A 21,071-nucleotide genomic window follows, 5' to 3' on the forward strand; every position below is an offset into this window, starting at 1 on the left:
TCAAGAACAATACAGAGCTGGGTATAAATAACTTCAAACGGTCTGTTTTACGAATTTTATGTTTTAAAACCTTGAATATGTAATAAAGTAGATGGCTTAAGTTTTATTGTGACAAATGTTGACAAATTATAAATTAGCTGACCAGACTTGGCTTTCAGCAGCCAAGTTGTCTGCTTGAGTCGTAGAGTTGCACATAGACTATAGAACATAGTAGCCTTCTGTACACTGTAACACTCATTCAGGATTAAAAAAAAAAGAAACTTGTAAAGGGTGAATGGGAGCTTAGCTTTATGCAACAAACTCGGTTATCAGTTATAAGGCTGCCTATCGTCTTGTAATGCAGAGCTCAGGTTTGGGAGCATTGCTTCGCCATATTATGCTTAATAACATGTCAAATGAATGCACCATCAATATTACTATTACATGCAATTAAAAGGAGTTCTGCTGTTGGGTTGGAACTCAGAAATAGCCCATGTCTGCTTGTAAGTTTTCTTTAGTAAACCAAGCATTTTATGTTCATATCTCCATGGCTATTTTCAAGTTATACAGTAAAAAAAAAAAAATCTTACTTGTTGGGTCAAAATCTGTTCAGTAAAATTGTACTAGACCGTAAAATCAAATGGTTAACTTTTTAACACAGGATTACATTCCTGCTGCATCTACAACATAGGCACTCAAACATTGGTGTTTCCTTGTTTTAAATGTTAATTGAGTAATAGTCGTGTTACACTAAAAAAGCCATCATTCGACTGATGATAGATGATTGTCTAATTCTGTGCCTTGCTGTTTTTTATTTAATTCGGGACAGTGAAAACGGGGCAGGTCCAGCGAACCAGAGCCAATATGATCCATCTAAAGCTCACTATCATCCAATTGACGATGCCTGTTGGAAAAGGGGCCAGAGGTACCACACTCTCTCAAAATGATAAGATCTTGTGTTAAAAAGGTTTTGATGCTAAAGCACATGTTTCCTTCTTTTTCAGAGTTCCATATTTGGCTGTTGCTCGCACCTTTGAAAAAATTGAAGAAGAGTCAGGCAGGTGTGTTCCATTTTCATAATAATAAAATATGGTAGATAATTTGTTTTGAATTCATTAGTTTGTTACTTAGGATTAATGGTAAAGACTTTTAATGGTGATATTTGCTTACTGTGTAACATAGTGAAATATTCAATAATGTAGAACGGCAAGAACCAGTTCTGCATTCTGAATGTAGATTTTATACAGTCAGACTTCCATCTTTATACTGGTTCATGGTGCAAAATATTTACATCATTTTTGGAAACGTTACACACAGATCCACATGCACAGTTTAACATGCAGTCAGACTCTCTACAGACATAAAACTTCTTTACTGTTTATGAAAATACGTAATTAATGATGAATAATACACTGCCTGGCCAAAAAAAAGGTCACCACCTGGATTTAACTTAGCAAATAGGTAAGAGCCTCCCATTGGATAATTACTGAATGGATGATTATGTTTCAGCTGGCAACAAGTTATTTAACCCTAACTGATGCAGTGAGTAGCTTCTCATTTGTTAAACAACCATGTCGAAAGACACATCCTGTGGTCGTGCAAAAGATGTTAATCTGTTTCAGAAGGGTCAAATTATGAACATGCATTAAGCAGTGAAAACATCTAAGGAGATTGCTGAAACTATTAAGATCGGGTTAAGAACTGTCCAACGCATTATTAAAAAGTGGAAGGACAGTGGGGAAACATCATCTTTGAGGAAGGAATGTGGTCAGAAAAAATCTTGAATGGTCGTGATTGGCGATCACTTAAACGTTTGGTGAAATCAAATCGTAGAAAAACTACAGTAGAACTCAGGGATATGTTTAATAATGAAAGGAAGAGCATTTCCACACGCACAATGCGAAGGGAACTCAAGGGATTGGGACTAAACAGCTGTGTAGCCTTAAGAAAACCACTTGTCAGTTAAGCTAACCGGCAAAAACGGCTTCAGTTTGCTTGGAAGCATAAAGATTGGACTCTGGAGCAATGGAAGAAGGTCATGTGGTCTGATGAGTCCAGATTTACCCTGTTCCAGAGTGATGGGCGCATCAGGGTAAGAAGAGAGGCGGCTGAAGTGATGCACCCATCATGCCTAGTGCCTACCGTACAAGCCTGTGGGGGCAGTGCTATGATCTGGGGTTGCTGCAGTTGGTCAGGTCTAGGTTCAGCAACGTTATGTACCCAAAGAATGAGGTGACTACCTGAATATACTGAACGACCAAGTTATTCCATCAATGGATTTTTTCTTCCCTGATGGCACGGGCATATTCCAAGATGACAATGCCAGGATTCATCTGGCTCAAATTGTGAAAGAGTGGTTCAGGGAGCATGAGACATCATTTTCACACATGGATTGGCCACCACAGTCCAGACCTGAACCCCATTGAGAATCTTTGGGATGTGCTGGAGAAGACGTTGCGCAGTGGTCCAAATCTCCCATCATCAATACAAGATCTTGCGGAAAAATTAATGCAACTCTGGACAGAAATAAATGTTGTGATGTTGCAGAAGCTTGTGGAACAGCGAATGCGTGCCGTAATCAAAGCTAAAGGCGGTCCAACCAAATATTAGAGTGTGTGACATTTTTTTTGGCCAGGCAGTGTATAATGATTAATATTTAATGTAAATACTGTACATAAAGTTTTTCACTCTCTGAATGTGGCTGTATCCAAGGGTGCCTTATGCAGACTGAGGGTGGTAAAGGGTGGGTGCATTACATTTACAGCATTTAGCAAACACTTTTTTCTAAATCGATTTACAATTGTGTTTAATTACAAAGTGAGAGTTAAGAGCCTTGCTTATGAACCCAACAGTGGCAACTTGTGGTGGTGGGTGTAAACCAGCAAACTGCTTATCACTTGTTCAGTACATTAACCAATAGGCTACCACTTATAAATTAGCTGTAGTGACAGTTTTACCCTCAATACAAATTAAACATTAGCTGTTGCAAATTAAAAAAATTTTTTTAACCATCATCATTAATTGGCTTTCTCTGTTAATCAGTTAATCATTGACACCCTCAATACAATACTAAAGCTCAATGTTTGGGCTGATACAGATACTAATTGGACACTTTCATTCCTACCATAACAAAGCTGACTCACTAAGCAAGTTGTTAAAGGCATAATAGTGTTTTTTAAGCAAGCATGGTTCTTGTTATTGTGTGACTGATCTGTCTTGATTCAAACTCATATACATTTACATGTCACTGGGTCTGTTCAGCATATGTCAGTTCTGATCAGACATTTTAGGCCACTGTCTGCCCCAATACCAATGCCTAGTATTGACCATTCCTAATTAAATTTTTAAGTTTTTATTTTAAGCAACAGTTGAGATCATATGCAATCATATGCATCTTGAATTGATTTATTTTAAATCCCTGCATGTTTCCAGTTGATTTAAAATAGTAAGCTGGTGATGTAGGTTTAAATTAGCAATGAAACAGTTAATTAACAAAAGTCTGTAAATTGGTTTATTTTGCATACTGCATTTACTGCAAATACTCATGAGTTATTTTTGAATAATTAGTGACCCCAGTGGCTGTATTGATTTTAATTAAATTATTTTAAATCCATTGGATGGCACAGCTGAAGCAAGTACTGTTTACATCAGCAAATACTGTGCAACAAGTCATCGTAACCCAATATCTGTCTATAAGCAGATATAAGAAACAGAACCTAAAGTGACTGCCTTTGCATGTTTTCGATTGAATTTTTATCATTTATGCAAGAAGCAAACCCTAGACAAAATAAATCACCATTCCATTACACACCGCAGGCATTGCTAGGAACCTGGCAACCCTAACCCTTATTTTTCCTTTATTTAGGTGCTGACCACTTGCACCCAACACACTTATTAAAGCGAGGTATCAAAAAGGGCTATAGCTGCCAGTCTGGCGCTGCGACAATGGTCTGAACCATTGCATGCCTCTTGCTGTGTTCACTTAATATTTTACATAAATGTTTAAGTAGTTTCTTCCAGTGTGTGAAACACACACCATCCTATGTGGTGGTGTAAAATAGTAAGTTTTGCTAATATTTAGTAATACACTACAATTTTTGATCATATGATAAAGCCTATTAGTAATAAAAGAAAACTTGAAAAACGCACACGACAGCTTGTAAAATGTAATTACATTTATTTAGGGAGTAATTGACTGCTTGATCAGTTAACCAGTTGTAATTGTAAAGCCCATCTAGCCAACTGAAAAGTGAACACAGCCAGGTTTATTTCATACAGTCAAAGTAAGACCGTTATGCAAAGACATGGTGGCAGTAGTGCCACGGTGTGGATTTTGATTTATCACCACTAAAAATATAAAGGTAAACTGTGCATTTGTATTTAGTTTAAATGTATGCTATTATGCGCCTTAGTTTTTCTGGTTTGTTGCAATTCTTTCAGTGATGGATTGTAACTTTAATGTGTTTATGTTTGTCGTCAGGCTGAGAAATATTGAGACTCTGTCCAACCTTCTGCGCTCTGTCATCCTGCTCTCTCCTGGTGTGTACACTTCAGTTTGTGTGTAATATTCATTGCTTATTGAGATTTTAGATTTTCGCTTTCAATAAATAAGCAGTCTGACAAACCACTATGGAGAGGATTAAAGCAATCAGTCTTATGTACAGTGTATCACAAAAGTGAGTACACCCCTCACATTTCTGCAGATATTTAAGTATATCTTTTCATGGGACAACACTGACAAAATGACACTTTGACACAATGAAAAGTAGTCTGTGTGCAGCTTATATAACAGTGTAAATTTATTCTTCCCTCAAAATAACTCAATATACAGCCATTAATGTCTAAACCACCGGTAACAAAAGTGAGTACACCCCTTAGTGAAAATTCCTGAAGTGTCAATATTTTGTGTGGCCACCATTATTTCCCAGAACTGCCTTAACTCTCCTGGGCATGGAGTTTACCAGAGCTTCACAGGTTGCCACTGGAATGCTTTTCCACTCCTGCATGACGACATCACGGAGCTGGCGGATATTCGAGACTTTGCGCTCCTCCACCTTCTGCTTGAGGATGCCCCAAAGATGTTCTATTGGGTTTAGGTCTGGAGACATGCTTGGCCAGTCCATCACCTTTACCCTCAGCCTCTTCAATAAAGCAGTGGTCGTCTTAGAGGTGTGTTTGGGGTCATTATCATGCTGGAACACTGCCCTGCGACCCAGTTTCCGGAGGGAGGGGATCATGCTCTGCTCCAGTATTTCACAGTACATATTGGAGTTCATGTGTCCCTCAATGAAATGTAACTCCCCAACACCTGCTGCACTCATGCAGCCCCAGACCATGGCATTCCCACCACCATGCTTGACTGTAGGCATGACACACTTATCTTTGTACTCCTCACCTGATTGCCGCCACACATGCTTGAGACCATCTGAACCAAACAAATTATTCTTGGTCTCATCAGACCATAGGACATGGTTCCAGTAATCCATGTCCTTTGTTGACATGTCTTTAGCAAACTGTTTGCGGGCTTTCTTGTGTAGAGACTTCAGAAGAGGCTTCCTTCTGGGGTGACAGCCATGCAGACCAATTTGATGTAGTGTGCGGCGTATGGTCTGAGCACTGACAGGCTGACCCCCCACCTTTTCAATCTCTGCAGCAATGCTGACAACACTCCTGCGCCTATCTTTCAAAGACAGCAGTTGGATGTGACGCTGAGCACGTGCACTCAGCTTCTTTGGACGACCAACGCGAGGTCTGTTCTGAGTGGACCCTGCTCTTTTAAAACGCTGGATGATCTTGGCCACTGTGCTGCAGCTCAGTTTCAGGGTGTTGGCAATCTTCTTGTAGCCTTGGCCATCTTCATGTAGCGCAACAATTCGTCTTTTAAGATCCTCAGAGAGTTCTTTGCCATGAGGTGCCATGTTGGAACTTTCAGTGACCAGTATGAGAGAGTGTGAGAGCTGTACCACTAAATTGAACACACCTGCTCCCTATGCACACCTGAGACCTAGTAACTAACGAGTCACATGACATTTTGGAGGGAAAATGCTCAATTTGGACATTTAGGGGTGTAGTCTCTTAGGGGTGTAATCACTTTTGTTGCCGGTGGTTTAGACATTAATGGCTGTTTATTGAGTTATTTTGAGGGAAGAATAAATTTACACTGTTATATAAGCTGCACACAGACTACTTTTCATTGTGTCAAAGTGTCATTTTGTCAGTGTTGTCCCATGAAAAGATATACTTAAATATCTGCAGAAATGTGAGGGGTGTACTCACTTTTGTGATACACTGTATCTTTGTAATTTCTGATAAATCAAGAAAGCCTTTAGCAGTAGTGCTTGGAAGATGTTTAGTGAAGTTTGATTGATTTTTTTTTTCTCAAATTCAGCTCTTAGACACTGAGGTGTCATTTTAAGGGTTTGCTCTTTTAAAGGTTTTGTGTCTAAATGTTTTATATTGGCTGGATGATTCAGTTAATAGTAAATGAGTTGTATCTAAAGTTTGAGTTGATTCGTATGCACTTTATGTATAATGAGCCAACTCTTATTTACATATTAGTTTTGTCTGACTCGCCCCACTTATTTTCACTTATGTGAAACCTGAACTAATTTATACATTTGTGGTACACTAAGTACCTGCAGGTTATTCTTACCAAAGATAAAAGTAACCAGACAAGCATTATAAATGTTATTTTTGCAGCTTTTAAAGTTCATTTGAGTGGTGTAAATTTCAAATAAATAAATAAAGTTTACTTGAAAATCTAAATTGAAACCTTCACAGTTTCAGCAAAAAAGGAGCCCAATAGATTTAAACAGTCTGATTATTTTTTTAGTTAATTTTCCCCTTTTTATCTTTTAAACTACTCATTTTCAATTCCTGATTGTGTATTCGTTGCACAGCCCCTGATCTAATCATGGACAGTCAGATCACCAGTATCTGATAGGTAGACCTACACTAAGCTCCATAAGACCCACTTGTGCAGACACCTGGACTACTGTGTTTGTGTGGATCCCTAAAATTTGAAATTATGATTTCCAACACGCAGCAGGGGTGTGCTGCGCTGCACCACCTGATTGCTGTGATCAAAAATTTAACACAAAAGATCCCACAGCTCCATCCAAAAATACACTTTATGGCCAACACACTACGTGAACACCAGACCATGAAGTCTCTCTGAAGTTTGAAATTGTACTGTTTATTTTATAAAGATTCTGGTTCTGAAATGAAAGAATAACAAAGTTAAATTATTTCTTTTGGCTGCTCCCGTTAGGTCACAATAGAACAAAAACAATCAACAAAACTGTGAAATTTTCTAGTTTATAATTTAATTTGAAAATATGCAACTCTGATGACCTACTTTTTTTCCTGTTTGCTCTGTGAGAATTGTAGAATTGTAACGGTATCTTACTTTATTGCTTTTAGATGACCTTTTGTGCTGTGTGTATCTGTGCCTGAACCAGCTTGGCCCTGCCTACCAGGGGCTCGAGTTGGGTGTTGGGGAGACTGTGCTGATGAAGGCTGTTGCACAGGCAACTGGTGAGCACACCACAAACACTTCTTTAAAACGAAGAATAAAGTACTTTTATTAATGTGATTAGTTGGTTGCTTTTTCTCAGTCTCGTCTACTGTAAAATGTGATTAAATGTTAATTGCATGCTTGCCTGTACAGGGTTTGACATTTTCTGTCCATTTCTTTCAACACTGTTTAATTCCACCTCCCAGAAACATGACAAAGGTGTATTTGTTGCTCTAATTTGCCCTTCATAGCTTTGAGTGTGTGACTGCATAATTTTGTTGTCCTGCAATAGTTTGGCCTTGCAATTCCTTGTCTAGGTTGTCAACCTGCATTGAGCTCAGTGTTTCCCAGTGGCACCTGACCCACTGTGACAGGAAAATGAATGAAAGACTTTATATCTTGTTTACATTTTTACCAGGACGACAGCTAGACAAAATAAGGGCAGAGGCACAGGAAAAAGGGGACCTGGGTTTGGTGGCCGAGACTTCACGTAGCAACCAGCGAATGATGTTTGCACCGGCAAATTTGACAGCAACCGGGGTGTTTACCAAACTGAAGGAGATTGGCAACATGAGTGGCAATTCTGTAAGTACAGAGATGATCGAATAGTTCACAGAAGGTTAGTTAGGTGCCTTTAACAGGATAAGCATGCTGCACTTTGCTCACCACCAGCTTAAGCACATATTGCGTTTTAGTCTTTTATGTGACGCTGCAAAACCACTGGCTGCAACACTGCGAGTGCACTGATATTTCTTAATGCTAATACATAAGACAGCTTGCATGTGTCGTAAATTGAGAAAACTGCAACTCAAACGTTATGTAATGATTTCAAGACATTTTCAATGTAAGAACGCCAAACACAAGCCCACTAATTTTTAAACACACTTCAGTGCTTTTCTTTTTAATGTTTCTAAATGCAGTCCCTCTACATTCCCATCCATGCTTTTGTACTTATAGTTTCCTATGTTTTCTTTAATCTCTCTTCCTCTTTTACCAGGCAATGAATAAGAAAATTGACATCATCAAGGGTCTGTTTGTAGCTTGTCGTTTCTCAGAGGCCAGATACATTGTACGGTTAGTGATGCCATTTCACTTTGATAAATGGCACTTTGCATATCAGTTACTGAATTATTTCTGTGGTGTTTGATAATGTGTCTTGACTGACAGGTCATTAGCAGGGAAACTGCGGATTGGCTTGGCTGAACAAAGTGTCTTAGCAGCTCTTAGTCAGGCAGTGTGTCTGACTCCACCAGGTCAAGGTAAATATTTACTGTTCAAATCAGTGTTGTTAAATAACACCTTTAGTCTTATATTCCACAGTTGCTAGTTAGATCTTTATTGTGTCCATTGGTGGTCACTTGTCAACAATGTCCAGAAATGGCATGACAACTTTGGCCTCAGGCTCATCTGAAAAGGACCAATGCACAGTGGAAGTGTTTACGGTGGTCTGACGACCTTTTTAACTGTTAAGATGCAAACTTTTTGATACTAGATATAGATGCTTCTTTAGAAATCATGTTTTTCAACATGACAACTGTAAGCCGTATTCTGCATTGCTGCATTATTAATGTCTAGGTGCTAGACTGGCCTTTCTATATGCCAGACCTGTTTTCAACTGAAAACAAAAGCTGCATTTTAAAATGTTAAAAACTACATCTTAGTCTCTATTCGGTTGACTTGCACAAGGGAAGCCGCAAGGAATTTTTTACCATCGAGACTGATGCTATTATCCAGCTTTTTGAAATAAATAAGCTGAAAGTCTGACTAGCTTGTTTACATTTCTCCAGCTAGTCTTGATCATTTCTTAGTCAACCTGGTATTTATTTATAACGTTTAATTTGGCTCTTTTTTTGCTGCTTTCAAAGTCCTTTTCTTCTCTTACACTACTGCCATGACTGTAACCCCATGAACTGTATCTCCTGGAGGCAGCACATGTATTTCAAAGGACTTAAATACATACATGCTGTAGCCAAGTTACATGTTTGCTCAGTTAATTACAAGAGTAATCCTGATCTAAGAGTGCATAAGCGTGTTGTGATGTCACAAAAATAACACACATCAAAATGTATTAAATACATAAATAATACGTAATTGTGTTTACTTGTGGCATGGCCTAAACACATTTCTAACCTTTAGTTAGCTATTTAGTTAAATTAGGCATGTACGGAAGATAAGATAACACTTTATTGATCCCGAAGGAAATTGCAGTGTCACAGTTCTTTACAAATTACACAATTATAAGTTACAATTTACAAATTACAGTACAATTACACAAGGGAAGACAGACAAAAAACAACACAATTAAACATAACAGGGCATAGGCAAAAAGACAGGACATTATCAAAAACAGCAGCATACGTATTATTGCACTAAGAGAAAAATATATAAATATATTATTTTACCAAAGTATATTGCACTAAAAGAGATAAAGATATTGCACTGCAAAAAAATAATCAACACTGTTTGGGTGGCATGAGATCCGTAGTGTTTCTGTAATGAGGAGAATCATTGTAGAGTCTTACTGCAGTGGGAAGAAAAGATCTAACACGGCGCTCTTTAGTACAGCGCAGCTGTATCAGTCTACCACTGAACGTGCTTCTCTGTTGCTCCACTGTAGTGTGCAGGGGGTGTGATGTTTTGTCCATAATAGAAAGCAGCTTATTGAGTGTCCGGTTTTTCGATACTTCTTCCAGAGTGTCCAATTTGACTCCAACAACAGAGCAAGCCTTCTTCATTAGTTAGTTTATTTTGTTCATTGCACCTTTTTGATGCTGTTGCCCCAGCACACAACAGCATAAAATAAGGCACTAGCAACAACAGATTGGTAGAATGTCCATAGGAGTTTAGTGCACACTCCAAAGGACCTCAGTTTCCTCAGAAAGTACAAACGACTCTCTGTCCTTTCTTGAACACTGCACAGGTGTTAAAACTCCAGTCCAGTTTGTTGTCCAAGTGCACACCCAGGTACTTGTGTCAACCACCTCCACTTCTGCTCCATTGATAGTGACTGGTGCCAGGGGAGGTCTGAGTTTCCTGAAGTCCACCACCATCTCCTTTGTCTTACTGATGTTGAGCTGCAGTTTGTTCAGTGTACACCAGTCAACAAAGTCTGAAACCAGCTTCCTGTATTCAGCCTCCTGCCCATTCCTGATACACCCCACGATGGCCGTGTCATCTGAGAATTTCTGTAGATGGCATGTGCCAGAGTTGTATCTGAAATCCGAGGTGTAGATGTTAAACAGGAACGGTGCTAATACAGTCCCCTGGGGAGCCCCCGTACTGCACATGGCCATGTCTGAAACACAGCCCTGCAATCGCACAAACTGGTGTCTACCAGTCAGGTAGTCCATTACCCATGAGATGATAGACCCATCCACCTTCATCTGCCGAAGCTTCTCCCCAAGTAAGACAGGCTGTAAGGTGTTGAATGCACTGGAGAAATCAAAAAACATAATCCTCACAGTGCTGCCTGTAGTGTCTAGATGGGAGTACATTCAGTCCAGCAGATAGAAAACAGCATCATCCACTCCAATGCCGTCCTGATATGCAAACTGCAGGGGGTCCAGGTCAGCTCCTACCAGTGATCTCAGGTGGCCCAGCATCAGTCTTTCCAGTGTCTTCATCACGTGGGAGGTCAGAGCAACAGGACGGTAGTCATTTAGCGCCACTGGTTGCTTCTTCTTGGGGACAGGAACCACACAAGAAGTTTTCCACCTGAGTGGGACCTTTCCTAGGCTGCAGCTCAGGTTGAAGATGTGCTGAAGGACTCCACACAGCTGCTCAGCACCTAGTTTTAATCCCTTAGGCTGAATGCCATCCGGTCCAGCTGCTTTACACTGCTTGAGTTTCTTCAGCTCTTTCTTCACCTGGTCAGCAGTAAAAGTTGGTACCCTGCTGCTTGACTGGTCCGGAGTGTGGTTGGGGGAAGGAACATTCATGTCATGAGAGTCCGGTACATTCTGCTTCAGCCAGGATTCCGTAAAGCATAAGATGCTGCACCCACGGTACTCTCGCTGTGTCCAGATCAGCGCGGAAAGTTCGTCCGTCTTATTCACCAGTGATTGCACGTTTCCCATGATGATAGAAGGTAGACAAGGTTTATAACTCCTTCTCCTCTCCCGCCGCTTGTTCCCAGCTCTACATCCACGATACGGCCGTCTCAGTTCTGCTGGGATCTCCGTCTAGATGTAAACAAAGCCGGCGTCTTCCGCAGCGCGATTAGCTGATCCCGCGAGTAGACAATGCGACGAGACATGTTGCGAGCGAAGTCCGAAAAAAACTCTCTAAAAAGTAACTTAAAGAACTTTAAAAAACCTTAACTTAAAAAAGCTGCATGAAAATGTCCATAAACATGACAAAGGTTCGGGGGAAAGACAAAATAACCACAAAAACAGACAAAAAAGACAAACACGGAGAGACTGTGACTGGCAGCCGCACGGAGCAGCGCACATCAAGGAATTGATATAAAACATCGCAAACAAAACATTTTGGCTCTCCTGACATCTCAAATTTTAGGATTATAGAATTCAATATTTTTGTATATTTTGTGATACATTTCCCAACAAGATAGGTCAGTTTTAAACTGATACTTGTGTGTCTTTGTGTGTGTGTGTGTTCAGAGTTTCCACCAGCAGTGATTGATGCAGGAAAGGGGATGAGTACAGAAAGCAGAAGAGCGTGGCTTGAAGAGAAGGGACTTATTCTGAAACAAACTTATTGGTACACCAATTAATGCAAGAGACCTTTTTGTTAAACAACAGAATCAGTACCTACCTACTGCCAGGACACATATAAGACCACACAATAAACCCTCCAGAAATTTTCCTTGACACCACCTGAAAGAGATTGGATGACATATGCTGTAGCGACCACTTCCCAGTAATAGTAACTCTGGTTGTGACTATAAAACAAGCATCTTGTTTTTCAAGTGATGTAAGTTCAGTCCCTATGAAATGGCATGCAGAGACAGTCCCAAAACATCAAAACTCAAAAACCATAAAACCCATAGTTCAATGATGAGTGCAAAATCACAGATGGAGAGCAGAAGAAAGCAGGATTTTTTTTCAGTACATACCCCACTACATTTTCAGTCCTCAAAATTAATACTTTAACACAAACGGCCTGGAACATAATACACAATATATAGAATCAAGGAAATCAATCCAAAATTTAACACAGAAACAGCTAATCCTTTTACAACAAAAGACCTCTTTTTAGCCATTTACAATTTAGACAACACTGTCGTTGATTTGATTATGATACACTATTTCTAAATTCACAATTTCTGAAATACCTCACACTGCTCTCACTGCTTCTGAATAACATAACCATATCATCTACCAGCAATATTCCAGCACAGTGGAAGAATCGACAGATATATTCAAACCCAAGCCTTGGAATGACCACAAGGACCTAAAGCTTTGACAAGCTGTCTATGCAAAGGATGGCAAACTGTCAACTAGTATGGTTCCTGGAACACAACAGTTTAAAAAGCAAAGACCAAAGTGTACAATGGCCTGCTTTACATCAAACTTCCCGACAGACAGAAAGTTTAAAGTCAGAATAAATAACACATTCTCAGAATTCCGCACACAAGAACTAGGAGTCCCTAGTTCTTCATGAGCTGTTTGTGTGGATGACCACTGCATATGTAGCAAAAGATGACCTCTACAATAGGACACCAGCTGCAACTATCCATAAATAAAAAAACTAAAATAGACAATACAAACTGTTTTTAAGCCAGCCTGCAACCATTACTGCAAATAATAAAAGCTACACACAGAACCAGACTTACTTCTGGGTGGAAAATGTATCATAATTGTATGTATGTTCATTACTAAATTGCTAATTACTAAGTCAAAATAGTAATGAACAGCAAGCTTTCTTTAATACAACACATTCAACTGCTAAAAACTAAATGTCAAAGAACTTTATAATGCCATAGTCTAGTCTTGACTGCACTACGGAAGCACCATCTACACAGCAGAAGGAAAAAACAACTTTTAGCTGCTAAATACCATCCACCACCTTTACGTAATAATTTAATGCCACTTCTGCACTATTTACAGCCTGTGAGCTCTGTAGCTTTGCTTTCAATTTACATAACGTGTCAGCTGTTGGAATTACAATTAAAATGACATTTTTATCTGACAGCATTAACCTTGACAGTCATTCCCAGTCACTGGTTAATCATACCATCCTTAATATGCAGTATTCATAACTACACAAATTTCAAAAGTTAATGTGGCACAAACTTTTTAGCTAAAATCCCAGTATACACCTTACAGTATAATTCACCTGCTTTTCCTTTTATCGTTTTAGTGAAATGCCAAACTATGATGCCATCATTCCAGTCATGTTAAAGGTGGGCATTAATGAGCTGCCCAATCACTGCAAACTCACTCCAGGTAATCGGACAGATATAATGCTGATGTCCTGTTAGCTACAAGTGTGCTCTATATAATATGTATGATGTGTGGTGACAGCTTGTTTGTGTGTGTTCTATAGGTGTCCCTTTGCGTCCCATGCTGGCTCACCCCACAAAGGGAGTTGGGGAGGTGATGAAGAGATTTGATGAGGCAGCTTTCACCTGCGAGTACAAGTATGATGGAGAAAGAGCACAGGTGTGTGTAACAAACACAACAACCTGCCCATTCTCATTTTAACACTATCCCGAGACCAGAGAAGGCAAATCTTGAAAGATGTTAATGTTCAATATTCTCCTGGTGTGTTTTATTTATGTTGGTGATATGTGTTGTTATCTATCATCACACTAAACCTCAGTGGCTCTGAAAAAAAAAACAAGCCAAATATTATCATTACTACTGTGCCAGGGTGTAAGTGATTTGCACATATACAATTGGTAAATGTATAATATGTTTTTCCTTTTTTCTAAATCTAATTAATTGTATCTAACTACCCAGTTGTATCTCCTCTACAGCTACAAACTCCCTAACCTGGCCAAGAAATTAAGACAAGTACCTAGTGTTACTCATTTTCACAGTTTTATGCAGCTAGCATATTAAAAATACAGGTATTTCATAGACAGGTACACCCTCTGTGCTATGCACTTAAAACAGTAAAAACAGGTTATTTGCAGAAATATGCTTTCACATACTTTATCTTTGAAGGTGTGGCAATAGGTTTCACAGCGAGGTGTAAAACAGTTAGGACATTGCTTAGTTTGGCAAGGCAAAAAAGGATGCTTAAACCAGTATTGAGTTTTTAGAGTTTAAATCACAGCTCTGTTATGGGCTGGCCGGGTGCCTACACAGAGGCTGTGCCTGAGGGAGGGAAACCTGAAGAAATGTATCGTTGCTGCTGCAATTGCAGCCTCCGCTGGCTGGTCAGTGGAACCTGCACGTAAATGAATAATAATAATGAATAATAGAGAGCGATGCATGAATTTTTGCACGCTATACTGCTCTCTGTGAACCCAACTTGTGCAGTTAAAAACGCTTGGTTACTGCACAACTGTTATAGGGTGTGTGTGCTAATTACGGCCCTTCTCAGTCAGGGTAGGGGTCTGCAGCAGTAAAGGAGAGATTTAACTGGGCAATTGGATATACAGTGGTACCTTGAAAGTTGACGTCAGTTGATTGTGGGAGTGGTGTCGACTTTTCAAGGCGTTGAGTTTCAAGGTATTTTTTTCCATGAGGATGTATGGGAAACCTGTTAATGCGTTCCATGGTCTCGTAGAACTGCATATATTTTAGGCTAATGTAAAATAATGGGGTTGTTTTTGACACGTGTACACTAAAAATAACATATAAGTATAATATAAAAACACGGAAATACAATTGAAAAACAGTTAAAAATCAGTATAAAAATACAATAAAACCGGCACTTTACTTTTACTTCTTTTTTGTTTTCTTACGCTCCGTAATACTGAATTGCTTGTTTCCACTAATATTGTGGTCCAGATTCCAGCTTAATCATTCAAACAAAATCTAGTGTCCTTTTAATTAGTAGCATGCCAAGCACCATTCACAATTAAATCACAAATCACAATTAAAATGATTGTGCAGCATGAACATTGTAAATTTCTTTTAAATCATTAACCAAAATAATTTTTGTGTATTTGATAGATCCACATTCTTGAGAGTGGTGAGGTTCGTATTTTTAGTCGAAATCAAGAGGACAACACCAGCAAATACCCTGACATCATTTCACGTATTCCTCAGGTCTTACACAGACACACACACACACACACACACATACACACACACACACACACACACACACACACACACACACACACACACACACACACACACACACACACAGGCTGGCACATGCAGCTGTTAAAAGTGGATAATGAATTACTGGCCATACTAGTGTTGACGCATACAAGGACACCCTTTTTTCCCCCCTCTCATGTTTATCTCTTGTCTTGCTTACATTCCTGCAACAAGTCACTCACTTCATCCTGGTGTTCCTCCTATCAGCAAGTCTGCAACTCTCAGTTTAATAAGCTCAAGTCTATCCGGTACTCTGTCCATCTAATACTCTGTCCATCTCTCTGTAGCATCTTTTTTGTGTGTTTATTTTACTCTTGGTCCCTTGGTTCAGTTCCCTTATTTGCCTTGTATTTTCCCCTTGTATGATGTGCAAGATAAATCAATAGCTTACCTAGACATTGGCTGCTTCTTATCTGTGGGTCTTTACACATACACCACAAGTTTATGTACTGATTTTGGTCTTGTTGCCTGTTTCTTAGGTAAAAAAAGATATAGTGCGTAGCTGTGTATTGGACACAGAGGCTGTGGCATGGGACAAAGAAAAAAAGCAGATTCAGCCCTTTCAGGTTCTAACCACACGCAAAAGAAAGGTAATCATCAGTGATGAGGAGACTTTTGTTATATCATTTAACAATTAGTATAATTATTAATGTAGCTGTGATTAATAATTAAATTGTACTATCAGTTTGAGTGACCCTGATAGTCATTGGAGCATTCTGTTCAGTTAGGAAGCAGTAGACCATAATGTACCATTTAAAAATTGTTCTGCTTGATTAAAAAAGATGATTACTAATTATTTTAGATGATCTAATGCTGTCTGGCAGTCTGCTGGTCAGAATTAAGCCGCCAATTACAAAATTACATCTAACATTAAGAATGATTATTTGTGTAGTCTTAATAGTGCATGCATCTGACATTTGGTTAAACTTATTGTTTAATTTAGGTTTGTGAGGCCGCTCAGGTGGTGCAGCAGTAAAACACGCTAGCACACCAGAGCTGACATTTCAAACTCGTCGGTTCGAAACTCAGCTCTGCCATCTGGCTGGACTGGGTGGCTACAGGAACAACGATTGGCTTGTTGTTCATACAGGGTGGGAAAGGCTGGATAGGGACCTCATAACTGATGCAGTTATGACCTCTGCTGGCTGATTGATGGCATCTGAACAGAGTTGAGGGATAAAGCGATCAGGGTGTGGCTCTCCGTACACAAAGCTGATCTGCATATGAATGGCCTTGTGCAGGTGAAAAGATGCAGTTGGCTACTTACACGTGTCAGAGGGAGCGTCTCGCTCTCTATAATCAGGGCGGGGGTCAGCATTAGTGGAGAGGAAGCATAACGCAATTGGGTAAAAATTGGACGTGCTAAAAATCGGGAGAAAAAGAAGAGAAAATGCATTAAAAAAAAAAAACTTGTGAGAGGTGGAGCCTGAACAGTTAATCATAACTTCTGACATTGTAGTTGTTTTGTCTGCTATAACAATGTTGTAAAAATTAAAAAGAAATTGTGTACATGTCCAACTGGTTTACTTGTATTAAAACCATGATAAGGCAGATCAAAAAAGACCACACCTTCAAAAGACTAATACTTTATAAAGTCAAAGACAACTATTGAAACTACATTTAAAATAAGGCTACATAGTTGACATACAGATTGATACCACATTGACTCAAAACAATTAAGCATGTTGATAATAGTCAAGTCTCAATGTTTCCACAAAGATCCAATATCTGGCTGCTGCAAAATAAAAATTTTTGGTTAATTTGCTGGATTATTTTGATGATAGATACTTAATTTAAAGCACAATCTAGCTTTGCAGAAAAAATTTTTTTAGAAATCCCCTAATTTGGGGGACTTTAATATTTTTTTATTACAACTGTGTTTATATATACTAGGGGTGGGTTTATAAAATCGATTTTTCGATTCGAATCGATCTTTATTTGAACGATCCGATATCGATTCATATAAACGCGAGATCGATCTTTTAAATACGCCCCTTTTTACGGTGTACACGGAAATCTGTTACCCCATTTAATTTCGCGTTACCAGCCAGTGTTTTTTCATGCAACGAGATCTGACCTGCACATCAGTTTAGCATGGCAGAAGCTCAAGTTATGACCACTACACAACTTTTTGCACTGATTTTCGCTCGGCGACGGGTCGGTGCTGGATTCGGGAGGAACTCGGTGTTCGCTCTGCGATCAAAACAGAATACATCAGTACACGAGTTTTACAGTATTTCTGACCTGATCATTCACTACAAAACAAAATATTTATTAACCTCCAACTCACTATAGAACAAGCCATGCTGCTCGTGTTGCCAAATCCACTCAGATTCATTTATTTCATCAGCGCACAAACTTTGATCGCTCGCTACTTGTTGATGTGCATGTTTGGACGTGGTATCATTAAACCTTTCATCACTTCTCACGTGTGTTTTCGTGACAAAACGTAGTTTTGGAGACCAGAGAAGCTCACCTGTGATTCCCCCTGGTGATAGATGGTGTAGTGTAAAACCCCCCATCGCCGATCAGTCGTGTAGTGTGAACATTACAGCGACCTGGTGTTAATCAGAGTGTCGTGTAGTGTAAACTTGGCATAAGCTGTTCAACAGCCAGGTGTATGTTTACATTACATTTACAATGTTGTAGCGTGTCAGACATATAAAATAATAATAAAAAATGAATGTTACTGTTTTCTGTTTTGGATTAATTATTTATGTAAACAAAATACACAAATATTTTTAATAATGAGTTTTTTGTACAATTATCACATTCGTTCTCTGAACATCTGTACATATTTAAACAAAACCTGTTAATGTAACTCAAATATGCCTAAATGTGTTGAATCGAAATTGAATCGAAAATAAAATCGAAAATCGAAGATCAAATCGAATCGGGACCTTGTGAATCGGAATCGAATCGATCCAGGAAATTAGTGGCGATACCCAGCCCTAATATATACTGTTAATTATATCTTCTGTAAGTTGTAAATTGTACATGTAAACTGCTGTTTTGTGTTCAGAAATGGCTTGTAGTTGAGATCAGAGGAAAAAGGCCAGACTGGTATGAGCTGACAGAAAGGCTACAGAAATTTAGATGACCACACTACAACAGTAGAAAACCACATCGAGTTAAACCCCTGTCTGCGAATAACTGAAATCAGAGACTTCAGTGTAGCCACAGACTCTGAAAAACTAGACAATAAAACATTGTCTGTATGTTGCCTGGTTTGATTAATTTTTTGATGTTGCATGCATATCAGAATTATGCGTCAACATGTCATTTCTGCTCACCAGGATTGCAAAGTGTTTAATTTACCAAAGAGTTGACAGTTTAAACAATTCTATTCTGCATATCTATTTGTCAGTGTTAATTTGCCAGCCTAATGGATAAATGTATTGTGTGGATGTTTATAATGTTTAAGTGATCTACAGTTTAATTGTTAAGATGTTTAGGGAATTGCAGCAGCTATGCTCATTTATTGTAAACATCCTTTATTCAGGTTTTACTTAAATGTACAAAGAGAGATTGACATACTGAATGTAAAAGAATAAACGGACATTAAAAGAATTGGGTGCAGGAAAGGCTACAGCAGAGAGGAAGGATGGACAGATGGAGGGGAGATAGGGAGTAGGAGGAATGTAATGGTTTTGTGGACATTTCAGGATGTAGATGCGTCCGAGATTAAAGTGCAGGTGTGTGTGTACGCCTTTGATCTGCTATACCTCAATGGAGAGGTAGGAAAACGATTCTTTGTATTTTATTAATGCATACATTTATACATTTACAGGCATTTTAAAAAATACATTCTAAAAAATTCAAATGCATTTATTTGATATGCAATAGCATTTTTAGCTGTTTTTTAATTACTCTGCTTGCCTTTATATCCCCCCTCGCTTTAGTCTCTTGTGCGGGAGCCGTTGAGTAAGCGCCGAACTCTGTTGAGGGAGAGTTTTGAGGAAAAAGAGGGGGAGTTTGTCTTTGCTCGTTCTCTTGACTGTGACAACACCGAAACCATTGCTGAGTTCCTAGAGCAGTCCATCAGAGGTGATTGTCATGCATTAAATGTTTAATCCAAAACATTTTAAATTAGCAACAAAAGAAAATGTTAAAACACTTCTTGATTTGGTTGTCTATGCATTTTGTTTTAATGATTTGGGTAATCTTGTTTGTAAAATTTGTCTAGCAAGTGTGCTCCACAGGCCCTAGATCTCATAAAAGCAAAGATTAAATAGAATTATTAGTTTAAAAAAGTGCAGGTTATTCATGTGTGCAGGAATAAGTAATAAGTGATTAATAAAAAATGGGCATAATACTACATACATATGTTATTACACAAGTTTTCCGTTAAAATCAGTAAGCAAACCTGATTAAGAGAACTGATGCATTCAGCTGTTTGTTTTTATATGTCAAAATTTAATAAATAATATAATAATCATTGTAGGGTTTGATATTTCAGCTTCACTGAAGTCTTGAAGAAAGAAAATTATTTTAGAAAATGGTAAACTTGCATAAGAAGTGTATTGATGCTGCAGTGGGCATAAAATGTATCAGCTTTTATATTGTGAGCCTGATCTTTCTTTGCTTTCTTTACCAGACTCTTGTGAAGGCTTGATGGTGAAGACCTTGGAAAAAGATGCCACTTACGAAATTGCTAAGCGCTCTCATAACTGGCTTAAGGTAGATTACCCACACACTTTTGACATTGACTTGTCATCCACTTATTTTTTTGTTTCGTCTTGTTCTTTCGCATCCTCTTGATATATCTCTCCCTTGCCTTTTATTCTCTTTTTTCTGCCATCCCCATTAGCTTAAGAAGGATTATCTGGAGGGTGTGGGGGACACAGTGGATCTGTGTGTGATTGGGGCATATCTGGGAAAAGGTAAAAGAGCAGGAACCTATGGGGGTTTCTTGCTGGCCTGCTATGATGAGGACAATGAGGAGTTTCAGTCTGTCTGCAAGGTAAAATAAATAACACATTTCTTACTGTCATTCATTCACATGGAGCACTATTTGAGCACAAGGAGGGCTTTTTATAACAAGATGAAACCGACACTTGAATACAGACACTAACAGCATCACAAAATGGGTTTACATAATACAACCCCCAATTAGAAAAAGTTGTGACCGTGTGGAAAATGCAATAAAAAAGTGTTTCTTACATTTATTTAGAATTTTATTTTATTGTGGACAGTAAGCCAAGATATTTAATATTTTGTTAGGTCAACTTAATTTCATTCGTTAAAATACATCCAATCCTGCATTTTAGGCCTGCATTTTATTTGCATTTTCCATACTGCCCCCCAAACTTTTTTCCTGATTTAATTAGTTCTGC

General features: G+C 38.7%; 1 protein-coding gene across 1 annotated transcript in view; it reads left to right on the forward strand.

The window, feature by feature from the left end:
• Positions 1 to 21,071, forward strand: part of lig1 (ligase I, DNA, ATP-dependent) — a 48,965-nt gene that overhangs the window by 5,502 nt on the left and 22,392 nt on the right. The window contains exons 8-23 of the mRNA XM_062987423.1: positions 809 to 904; positions 984 to 1,040; positions 4,460 to 4,518; positions 7,402 to 7,515; positions 7,914 to 8,080; positions 8,493 to 8,569; positions 8,663 to 8,754; positions 12,115 to 12,214; positions 13,817 to 13,902; positions 14,003 to 14,118; positions 15,583 to 15,678; positions 16,215 to 16,325; positions 19,401 to 19,472; positions 19,638 to 19,782; positions 20,333 to 20,415; positions 20,546 to 20,698. Coding sequence (XP_062843493.1) covers positions 809 to 904; positions 984 to 1,040; positions 4,460 to 4,518; positions 7,402 to 7,515; positions 7,914 to 8,080; positions 8,493 to 8,569; positions 8,663 to 8,754; positions 12,115 to 12,214; positions 13,817 to 13,902; positions 14,003 to 14,118; positions 15,583 to 15,678; positions 16,215 to 16,325; positions 19,401 to 19,472; positions 19,638 to 19,782; positions 20,333 to 20,415; positions 20,546 to 20,698 — 1,624 coding nt within the window. The remainder of the gene's footprint in view (positions 1 to 808; positions 905 to 983; positions 1,041 to 4,459; positions 4,519 to 7,401; positions 7,516 to 7,913; positions 8,081 to 8,492; positions 8,570 to 8,662; positions 8,755 to 12,114; positions 12,215 to 13,816; positions 13,903 to 14,002; positions 14,119 to 15,582; positions 15,679 to 16,214; positions 16,326 to 19,400; positions 19,473 to 19,637; positions 19,783 to 20,332; positions 20,416 to 20,545; positions 20,699 to 21,071) is intronic.

The sequence above is a fragment of the Trichomycterus rosablanca genome, chromosome 25, assembly GCF_030014385.1.
Source record: "Trichomycterus rosablanca isolate fTriRos1 chromosome 25, fTriRos1.hap1, whole genome shotgun sequence".
Classification (NCBI taxonomy): domain Eukaryota; kingdom Metazoa; phylum Chordata; class Actinopteri; order Siluriformes; family Trichomycteridae; genus Trichomycterus; species Trichomycterus rosablanca.